General features: G+C 40.2%; 1 protein-coding gene across 1 annotated transcript in view; it reads left to right on the plus strand.

Moving 5' to 3' along the window:
- Window positions 1–8,574, plus strand: part of LMBR1 (limb development membrane protein 1) — a 79,397-nt gene extending 70,823 nt beyond the window's left edge. Inside the window, exon 17 of the mRNA XM_030008512.2 lies at window positions 756–8,574. Coding sequence (XP_029864372.1) covers window positions 756–838 — 83 coding nt within the window. The 3' untranslated portion in view covers window positions 839–8,574. The remainder of the gene's footprint in view (window positions 1–755) is intronic.
- Window positions 8,575–11,847: the final 3,273 nt, after the last annotated feature.

Below are 11,847 nucleotides of genomic sequence, written 5' to 3' on the forward strand. Positions count from 1 at the left end.
ACACTCAGTATAGTCTACACTAAATGAATAAGAAGCTCTTTCCATTTTTGATCCTTAATTTTAGGGACTTGATAGGAGACTTTGGAGAGAAACTGTAGCAAGCAAGGAAGGACTGACACCATGCCTCTTATGAATAAAATACAGTTATATTTACCATCTTTCCCCACCTCCCCCCAGTAAAGAGTAGTTTAACTACTTGCCTGGGGAAGGATGGGAGACTTTAATTAGCACTCATAGTAGAGAACTATGCAATAAGAACAAATGGCTGGAAATGGAGATAAAGAAATTAGTAATAACATAGGCCTAAAAATATTATTACACATATAAACAGTTTAGAGAGGTGATGTGGTCATCACCCATGATCTTAAGATCAGCAATGGATGCTTTTCAGAAAGATGCTATAGTTTAAAAGAAATATTTTAGGTAATTATTTTGGTCTTCATAGGCTGACAGAGTAAAGGATTGCAAGTCTTTCTTGGTTCTTAACACCTAAGTCAGTGATTTAAAAAATGTGAAGGTAGGCTTTTCTCACTTCCATGCTTGTCTACTGTAATGGACTTTTCTCGCTTAACACACAGCTGAGGGAGCTTCCCAGAAGTAATTCTTACCTGAGCTAGAATGTCAGTTCTGGACTTAAGCAAATGTGAAGTCCTTAATCACAAAGTAGAATTTGTTTTGTATATATTCTTTTGACTACCTCTATGCGTGAAACGTGGGAGATTCTCAGTTTTTCCTTATTGTGTAATGTTTTGCAGGATTAGATAAACTTCATCTGTCAAACAATCCTAGAGATTCGGAGACTAAGCCGTCTGCAAATGGGCATCAGAAAACACTGTGATTAACAATCACCTGCAATCGACAGAGCTGAAAACATCAACCTCATGGCATTCCTGTCATCTCATCAGCATTTTTATATTGATTTTATTTGTTGATAATTTGGGTCCAACCTTGTCTCATTTTTTGATGCTGTGTGCTTCTGAGGAAGTTAGGTATATCAGATTCTTCTCTTTCCAGTGAACTTTTGGTCTGCTTGTTTATTTCCCAGTAAGTTAATGCAGGAGGTGCCTTGAAGACTGGAAGCTGAAGAGAATAATGCATTCCTTTTTATTTGTTGATGGTCTCACATCTTTAGATATAAACCTGCTACCATTTGAATGCACAGTACCTCCTGTGTTAAACAGACACAGCTATAAAGAATAACTTTGGGATTTGGTTAAAAAGAAAAAAAAAAAAGAAGAAAAAAAGATACACTTGAAGCCCAATATGACCCTTACTGGCAATGTAAACTACCTGGAGTAGGTATCCTTGACAGTAGACAAACAGTTCCATTAAGAACGTGTTAAAAATGATGGTAACTGGTAAGAGATCACAGTTCCTTTCACGCCGGATACAGCAGGCTGCTTATAGCCTAATGTCACAAAGCTTTCTTGGAAGGCCAGCGTTTTCAGCTTTCTGTTCTTAGCTATAAATGCCAGGTTGCTTTACTGGTAGTCAGACAATGTCTTACTGAATAGAGTGAAGTACAAGATGAAGATTAACTTCAGTGTTAAATCTGAGCCTAGTATGCTTTGTAAAAAGCTGTGTAGACCCCCTGTCACAGCTCTTACAGTTCTGTAAGCTATTGTGCCATGGAGGTCACTTACCCTACCAAGTACATCCCTGTAAAATTCCTTATGAACTACTGTGTATAAGCAGTACTTGTAATCAATGCAAGTAGCACAGGCCTAGGAGGCTGCAATTGCAGTTTTTTTACAATCTTCTTTAATTTGAAGTAAATTATTTCTCTGAATTTATATGATAGTTACCAGGATTTCTGTTCAGTGGCATAACCCAGTATCTTTCACTAGCCTGTTTTTTAATGTATACATGAAGATGTATATAGGCCTATATGTGTAGATATCGTAAATTAAATTCTAAGCTTATAGAGGTGACATAGGTGGCTTGGTAAGTGAAACTTGTGTGTTCAATCTTGGTAGTATGAATTTCTGCAGTGTTACAGTTTAACTGCTCAGAGGCCTTAGATTCAGGATGGCATTGGTGGGTGGTAATGTCCTTTTTCTTAGCATTACTGCAGCCTTAGGAATCCTTTAAGCAGTTTATAGTAAAGAAAAAACCCATGAACCAAACCCCAAGTAAGTATGCAAAATCTGTTGCACTTTTGTCCTGCTCTGCCACAAGTAATCTTCAGATTGGAACAGGGACAACTTCAGTGTGTGCCCGTTATGTAGCGAGTCAGATAACGTTCCTGTTTATTTCCCATTTTGTAAAACAAGTATGTCTGTAGTTTGAGGTCTTATGTGATCAGGCGGTGACAACTAGCTCTCCAGTGTGGTTCCAAAATAAGATAAACCTTGTGTCAGAAACAGTTTGGCTGTTCTCTTGAGATGACTGCTCTGGGCTGTAGACCTTAGTGCTGTGTGTGTGTGAATGTGAGTTGTTTTGGTTCCCCCCCCACCTCCTAGAGCGCTTCAAAAATCAGGCTCCAGTATACATGAGGATTTCTCAGTTATTTTTGTAGCTGCCTTTTCTGTCTTGTACTGGGGCATAATATAAATATTGCTGTAGTAAATATGATGCTAGAGAGTTACTTTTTTTGTGTGTCATGAGTACAAATTCAAGGCTTGTTAAACTGACTATTGATGTGTTGTACTGAGTCTTGGAAGACAAAGTAAAATCGCTTGATTTCACTAAGGTTTACAAGCATCTTTTCTGTTGTTTGAGTTGAATGCTGACATTTTAGTGAGAAATCTTTATCTGAGTCAAAGTTCTGCGACCAAGAACAGGGAGCTGTAATTAGAAGTTGTTTCAAAATGTGTTTACTTTTAAAATATTGGGAGATTTATTATTAGGGGCATCATTCAGGTATTCTCAGAGCTTGTAGCCTTATGTATTAGCATTATAGTTAAAAATAACTGAAATGTATCCACTTGTTCATGCAAGTGATTGTATGACCAAAATTGTCCTCATGTCTTAATGGGGCTGGTGAATTGTGGTGTGTGAGGCTAGTTAGCTTTATTAAAGTATTTCTATTACAACTTTAAGACAGTTAATTTAAATACACTCTGAAACTGAAGGAATGAGTTTAAGGAATAAATCTAGGGAGCGTGAACCAGCGTAGGTCTTGCTCTTCATGCTTTTGGAGAGATGTTTGTCCTGGCATCAGTAACCCAAGAACACAGAAAAAGATGGGATTGTGATGTGTGTGTGGTTTCTGAAAGTGGGTTGGGCCATTACTTAAACTGAGCAGAGCTAGTTCCTGCTGATAAGCACACAAGTTTCAGGCAAGACTTTAAAACTCTCAAATGTTACAGCCTTTCCTGTTGCCACCCCTTCTGCTGGATTCTGCAGTCAGAGAGATGTACAGGTTAAGGCCGTGTTAGTGAAGATTTTACACTGAAATACGGAGGATGGTTAAGATGCTGTGTGGTTGAGAAATTCAGAACTAGCCTGTGCAACTACTGACACCGTTGTGTTTTAAAATCAGCTGTTTATATTGTAATGCTGTACACATTAAAATACGCCTTTGGCCTTGAAAATGACATGCTTATGCAAAACTTCTTTACAGATACAATGCTACAAATATACTACGTGTAAGATACAGGTCACTATATACTTTTCACAGAAGCATATGGTCACTTAAATACAAGCAACTGGTAATTCATTAATGGATATTGACAATACATTCCTAGTATTTTGACTCATGTAGAGTCAGGTGGTCTATACCTTCAAGGTATATACAGCTGATCTTAGTAACATTAACATCTGCCTCACTTCTTACGAGGCAAAAAGCACATAAATGCTTCCATCTTCAACTAGATACCACACAAGACCAAAAAGTAGATGTAAACCAAGTGTTTTAAGTTAGCCGCTTCTTGGCTTTAGTCTGTGTTGGTAGCACAATATTAAATGCAGTGGCAGAACTGTAATATTGTGGGATTTCTAAGCGTAAAGCACACATACTTATTACTTTAAGCTAAAAAAATAATAGTAATGGTTACTGTACAAGTAACAGTTTTTGCATTCATAGGAAGTTTTGTTTACTGTCTGTCACGTGATGTTTATCTCTGGCCCTGTTCCTCCAGTACCTTTTACCCTGTTGACTGTTTTAGCGTCATAGAAATTAAAGGATTTGACAAGTTGTTTTCCTTGTCTGGTTCCAAAGTACCACCTCAAGTACCGGAGAGGCACGGCTGTGCGCTGCGGTCGAGCCTGCCCAGACAGGAGCCGGTGCAGCCGTGTGCTCAGTGGGATGGACGCGTGAGCGGGTGCTGCCGGGTGCCGCTTTCTCCAGCGTGCCACCAGGAGTGACGGGCGCGAAGGGGGCTGCGGCCCTCGTCTGTCCCACCAGGTCTCTCCTGCTCGCCCCTATGTCTCTGCAGCAGCTGATGCTACTTCAGGTGCTCGCGTGTGCCCGCTGCTGTGTAGTAAAGACAAGATGGCCCTTTTCTTAAATAATTTACAATCTAAATTAGAAAGAAATAAGGTAGAAACAAAGGGCAGTTGGCTGCTTCATGCATGTGACTTTCCTTGAATTTTGTAAGAATGTTCTAGGTTATTTTCCTTTGTCTTTCTTTTCCTCCTCTTCCAGAAGCGGGATGGGCTCAGGTGGTGTACATACAGCAGCTGAGCCTTACGCTTAGTGAACTAGCATCTACGATTTTGAAATACCAAACACAGGAAGACGGCTAAATCCTGTTGTTTTACATATACTCTCATTTTTAAAGTAGTAATTTTAAAAATCTATGTGAAGTCATTTAAGCACAGACCGCACACTAAGGCCGTGTTAATAACCTCTTTTTAAAGAAATGTGTTTAGTTTTGTTTAAAAAAGTGTCTATGTGAACTGTGAACCTTTAAATGCTTTAAGGAAATAAGATCCCTTACCCCCTAGCATTAATATTTTTGTTGTTATTTTAGTGCTGACTTGAGACAATATTGCATACACTAACTTCCCTCCCCATCCTGTATATTTCAGGAGCTGAAATCTTGAGCTCCTGAATATTGAATTCAGTCTTGGTAAACTGGCAAGTTATTTCAGTCGCATTAACAGGATTTAAACTTTACAAAAACGCTGCTTTTGAATTCGTCCCGTTCAGGGAGAGCAATCTAAGCCAACAGCCGTCACCCCGATGGTGATAACCTCTGCCGCCTTCTTCTACCTTACCCAGTGCCCTTACCTCAGGCAAACGGTCTCCGACACTGTCGGAAGAAGTTGTGACGCTCCTTTTCTGTTCGAGGCGTGAGGAGATCAGCCTGTGGTTTGTCCGTCTGCCAGACGCAGTTCTAGTTGCTGAATCGGGTTATTCTTGATAGGGATTGCAGACTCTCAGGGTTTCCAGGTGATAGCTGTGCGTGGTCTTGTGCTTTTCACTTGCAGCTCTGTTTTGTTGGGGCTAAGAAGTCATTCAGGATTTTCTGGTTGTACGTTTCTGCGTGGGCCGTTCTGTGCTTGAATGGCTTCTTGCTGTCTCAAGAATACTGCATGCTTCTGAATAGAACCGTGTCCTCCCCCCAGACCACAGCCAGAGAGGATGTCCTACAAGTTTCATTTTAACAATTAAAGCCTGAAAATATCGGTCAGAATCTGAGGAAGGAGAACACATCTTGTGGGGAATTAACACTAAATGTGACTTCCAGAATCCCCGCCGTGCCCAGTAATTGGGGGGTGGGTGGGAATGACATGGAGCTCACTGGTGCATGCGGTCTGTTTTCCATTCTTTTTCTAGTCGATCTTTAAAATTCCATATTACTAAAAATATATTTAAAATCCTTAAGTTCATGAAATTCAGGGGCTGATGAAACTTTTTCTAAATCTGGCCTTAATTCTTGGAGACATATAACATCTTGGCTTCCTTTTCTTTTTTATTAAAAAGTCTTTCAGTATCTTATTTGGTGGCATTGATGTTAAGAACAGACACTCTCCTCGATGTAGACAAAACATGAAATAACAGAACAAGAAGAATCTACGTAGATCATATGATCTGTAAGAATACATACCAGAAGGAAACTTAAATGGGAAGGTTTTTTTGAAATGTTTACAATTGAAGCACCTAAACCTCCTCTTTCAAAGAGAAAGAAGAAACACATGTATCGTTAGTATATGAAAGTTAATTGTATGTTCTCTAAATATGCCAGTAATTCACTAACACTGAACAGAACTTCATAAATTCTTAAAATCTGTTTTGTGATTCACAGTGCAACAGTATCCTTGACTTTAAATTTATAGAAGCCTGTGAACTTTTGAAGATAGCTCTGTCTTGGCAACAGAAAACCTGAGGATGCTTGCTAGTTCTGTATTAATTACCATATTTTTCTAAGTAACTTTTTCAGTTTCATTTATTGTTCATAGATTTATTTTTTTATATAGCTAGCATTAAATGTTTTAACAAATATAGAAGGTGACTCCAAACAGTCAAAGGGATAGTGTCAGAAATATCCTGTAAATGTTGATAATCCTGACATATCTAATTCCAAGCTATTTAAAAGCTGTATCTGTATGAAGGCCTCACATAAACATAGAAATTAGGAAATCCCAATTCTTAAAGGCTTTAGGTATCTGACTATTCATTTGTACCTACATGAGCACTTTGGGATATTGCTTCTGAATATTTGTTGTATACTAACCTCAAGTGTTGCTATTGCTTACACCCTCCCACCCCGCATTACATGAAGTTTTATAGTCGGCATCACTGGGTGAAGCTCCTTTCACGAACAGTGCTTTATTTTGCATTCCTCATCTATTCAGTGCTTCCATAGATACCAGCTATTGAAGTATCAGGGCGCTTGCTTTGATTTTAATACATTTCTTTTCCCACATCGTCTATCCGGAGACATTCCCTAGTTAGAACTGTTCTTCCATTATTGACAATGTTAGTATTTATTCATTCATTTGTACTTGGATCTGTTTTTTATCACTAGATTCCATTAAAAGAATCCTGTCATTAGAGTGGGTCCTCTAACAAATTACCAAGAGCTCATGTGAGTTTGAATTAGAGCGAGATGAAAATGGTTTAGTCATTGCATATGTACATATGCTTTTAGCTTTCAGTAGCGTGAGGCAACCGGCCCATTTCTCAGTGAGAGTGTAATGTGCCGGTACAGCCGATTTGAGCCCGTGCTGATGGCAGTTACTCCGGAGTAGCTGATGTTCTGTGGAACAGCTCTTCAGTTATCTTCCTGTAATTTGTAGAGTAAGACTACAGCTCTTGATGTGCCTTGCTGCCTTAATCGATTGGAGATCGAGACGCGTCGTTCCGGTGTGTCGGCAGTGTGTAACTCTTTCATGTTTTGATCAAAGTCAAACTTTGCATGGTGGCAAGGTAAGACTCCTCATGTGTTTTCTGTACCGTTTGTATTTCGTGCGTATGAGCATGTTTTGGACCTTCTCTCTCCATGTAAAATGATAATTCAGAATAGCAGCGTGATGGCGGTACCTGTATTGTGAATACGATGGATGTGTTTAAATGCTTAAGGAGAAAATTAACTGGTGCATGACTTCTGTTTTCCTCTTAACCATAAGTTTTCCCAGTCTGGGCGAAAATACTTAGATTCACAAAACCCGTGTGAGTAACTTTCTCCTCCCTGGCTTTATAGAAAAAAACAAAGTTGAGCCACTTTTCATTTTTTAAAGGTAGGTTTCAAAGTATTTTTGTCTTATTTGGCCTGACTTTAAAACTTTGCTTTAAAAACAAACGGATAGAAAATGAAGATACGTGTGGGTCATGGATTTGAAATCTTGAAGTGTATGAAACACAGTTGTACACAAAAAATATGGCTAGATTTCCTTTACTTTCTTGTGGGGTTAGGAACCCAACCCTGCGTTACCTAAATAGAAAACATGCGTTGCTCTTGTCTTCACGAAGCTCTGTCTGGAAAATTCCCACTGAGGAGACTGAGAACATTCTCAGAGTGCTGCTGGCCGTCTCGTCACACGGGATCAGCTTCATGTGGACTTGGGTGACACGACCATAAAAATAGTTCTGAACTAGCGTTTCTATGGATGTTGCTACTGTTGGCGCTGTACAATGGCAGCAGGTATCTTCTGTCATGCACTTTCAGGTTTTCACTGTAGTGTTACTGGTTAAGATTTCAGTTTACAAAAAAAAAAAAAATGATGCACGATCTTAACTGTGTGAGGCTGAGAGATGTTGAATGGAATCAGCGGTCCCCTCGTGGTCCAATTTGAGCTTAGGGCTTTGTAAACTCTGCAGTCTTGAGCAACTGATGTTCCTTTCCCGTCGATGTATCTTGGACCAAGGTAAAATATAGCTGAAAAATTATGCTTTTAGTGTTCATTTAATCAGAAAAATTTTCTGTGTACATAACCTTCTCCCCACCAAACCCTTCCTGGATTATTTTAGGTCATCCAGAAATAGGTTTTATAATGTTCTCAGTTGTGGATACTTTGCTGTGTTACAAAACTAAATGAAAATACTTGCCGCCTTAGCCAGGTTGAATTTTTTGTGAAAAGCAGTGGTAATGTGTTTTTTCCTTTGTTTGAAATGTTACACTGAATGTTTTGTAGGATGATTTTTTTTCTTACTGTGTTTTCAATAAAGTTAAAGTGTGATTCATAGTGGAGTTTTGCTTTTTTTAATTTTATTTTAAGCAATGAAAAAAAAAAAACCAATCTCTGTGGCATTCTAAATTATCCTGTCAGTAGTTGTTGTGAATATTTGCATTCCTCTCTTTTCTTCCTTCATCCCCGTAATTTAACATGCTTTTGAGATTCTCAAATTGTCAGGTTTTTTAAATAGGTGATGTATGGTATGTGATGGGGATTCGTATACGTTCAGAGGCATTACAGCCCTGTGTTTGATAGGTACACAATTAATTTGCACCCTCTACTTTAGGCAAGTGGGGTTTGTTTATGGAAGAGTATGCTGATTAGGTCATGCATAAGTCATTTTCAATAGCTTAATTGTTTGACTGAAGGGCAATTTTTATATATTAAAAACCTGACTACCATGTTTCCTAAACTGTTGTAAAGAGCTTCAGATGTTCCTTTCCATTTCACAGGAGATTTTAGACTGTTTTTAAAGTTCAGGAATCACGTGGCTGGAAGGGACCTGGAGATGTGTGATCAGTTCAGGTGCACAGGATCAAAGATACCTACGTTTTTCCTGGTATTTAACCAGCCTGGCAGGGACTATCTGCGATGTCATTTCTGTGCTGTCTCTAGGCAGTATATTCCAGTGTTTAATTGTCCAAGGTTTCCTAAATGTCAAATGTGAACAGCCCTTGCCACCCTTTAAGCTTTAATTTGGTTCTCAAACGTCTGTAGTAAGATAGGTCTTCCTGCTTGCACCAGCTGTTTCCACACCTGGAAGGTTACATTTCCCTTTATCTTCTATATAAGAAGTTGTGCTGGTTTTGGCTGGGGTAGAATTAACTTTCTTCATAGCAGCTAGTACAGGACTGTGTTTTGGATTTGTGCTGAAAACAGTGTTGATAATTCCGGGATGTTTTCATTACTGCTGAGCAGTGCTTACCCAGAGCCAAGGCCTTTTCTGCTTCTCACCCCACCCCACCAGCGAGCAGGCTGGGGGGGGCACAAGGAGTTGGGAGGGGACACAGCTGGGACAGCTGACCCCCACTGACCCAAGGGATACCCCAGACCATATGGCGTCATGCTCAGCATCTAAAGCTGGGGGAAGAAGAAGGAAGGGGGGACGTTCGGAGTGATGGCGTTTGTCTTCCCAAGTCACCGTTAGGCGTGATGGAGCCCTGCTGTCCTGGAGATGGCTGAACACCTGCCTGCCCATGGGAAGTGGTGAATGAATTCCTTGGTTTGCTTTGCTTGTGCATGTGGCTTTTGCTTTACCTGTTAAACTGTCTTTATCTCAGCCCATGAGTTTTCTCACTTTTACCCTGCTGATTCTCTCCCCCACTGCGGGGGAGTGAGCGAGCGGCTGTGTGAGGCTGAGCTGCCAGCTGGGGTTAAACCACGACAGAAGTGACCCCCGATTCCCTCAACTGTTCTATGTGGGCCTCTCCTCATCTTTTTTGCTGCCAGCAGGGACCCTGGTGTGTTTCTAGAAATGCAGAGCTCATAACTGGACAGAGAAACCTCTGAGCTTGAGCCCTTACACTACATCATATTTTCAGTACTTTTTTTGTTTGGGTTTTGGGGTTTTTTTTGGTGGTCTTTTTTTGCAACATCATTCATTCATAGTGAACTTGTGTCCTCAATTGTATTTCTGGATGTCTTTCTACAGAAAGTCTCTACGTTGCTACATATATAAAAGATGCGAGTCACCTCATACATGGGGTTATTCCTACATAAGTGTATATTTTGCACTCTAATGTTTTATGACACTATGTTTTCTGCTTCATCTGCAGGACTGTATCCTGTTACAGAAATAAACTGAACTGGCTTGATACGATTCTCTTCTTGGCAAATCCCATGTCAAATACTAGTTCTTTTTAAGTAGTTTGTACCAGTGTTTTTCTGGGAAATGAAGTGAAAGTAATATCTGCATTTCCCCAGGATTTCTTCCCTCCTCCCCAGTTTCAAGATAGGTTTATCAATTCCTAGTCCTTTGGAGTGTCACACATTCTCCACGAGTTCTTAGAGACAAAGGTCTCCAACAGCCCTGTAGACAGCTTTCTGGCTGCCCAAAAGCAGAGTCAAGCAGCAATCAACCTGTAAAACACTTGTTATCGAGTGATGCTCTAATACAGCTTTCCCCACTCCCAGCTTCAGGCTGTAAACCCCTACACCTGGTATGGTGGTGACCACCTCACTTAATGCACTTGATCATGACAATTTGATCTTGTCAATTTTATCTGGAAGCTGTCTATCATTTCTGTAGCTGATCAGTTATTGCCTTTTTATGAAAATGAATTTTCTTGTTACCTTGCTATGTTGCTATTTCATTTTGTTTTAGCTTCTGACTTTTGTCTTTATGTGCTCATACTTTACTTATAAATTATCTGTGATGACTTGACTTTAGTTTCAGCAACGCATAGCTGTGTCGTGGTTTAACCCTGGTTGGCAATTAAGCACCACGCAGCCACTTGCTCACTCCCTCCTGCCCTGCCCCCCCGCAGTGGGATGGGGGAGAGAATCTGGGGGGGGGGGGGGGGGGAAGTAAAACTCAGAGGTTGAGATAAAGACAGTTTAATAGGACAGAAAAGGAAGGGAAAATAATAATGAGAGAATATACAAAACAAGTGATGCACAATACAATCACTCACCACCTGCTGACCGATGCCCAGCCAATCCCCGAGCTGCAGTGGCCCCCAGCCAACTCCCCCCAGTTTATATATTATGCATGATATCATATGGTATGGAATACCCCTTTAGCTTGTTCAGGTCAGCTGTCCTGGCTGTGTCCCCTCCCAGTTTCTTGTGCACCCCCAGCCTCTGCTGGCTGGGCAGTATGAAAAGCTGGAAAGTCCTTTACTTGGTATAAACACTGCTTAGCAACAACTATGACATCAGTGTGTTATCAACATTATTCTCATCCTAAATCCAAAACACAGCACTATAACAGCTACTAAGAAGAAAATTAACTTTATTCCAGCTGAAACCAGGACAAGCTGAAAAGTCATAATCATGTTTTTATTTCTCTTGAAAGTGGTCAGTACTTACTGTGGTTCCAGGCTCTCTGAAGTTCTGAAATAATCCTGCATCTTTGAGGGCCACTTTTATCTGCCTGCAGCTCTTCGGAGTTGGTTGGAGTCATTCAAGCAGAAGCAGCAGCCAGGGTTCTAGTTAGTAAATGTGGCTGAAGGAAAAGGAAAAAAACCTGTTTCTTGCTACAACTACCAGTTGCAGTAGTGGCAGTCCATGTGAGTAGGAACCTGTGCTGCAACAAATCAGGTGTTAAAAAAAAAAAAACAG

This window comes from Aquila chrysaetos, chromosome 3 (genome assembly GCF_900496995.4).
Source record: "Aquila chrysaetos chrysaetos chromosome 3, bAquChr1.4, whole genome shotgun sequence".
NCBI lineage: Eukaryota > Metazoa > Chordata > Aves > Accipitriformes > Accipitridae > Aquila > Aquila chrysaetos.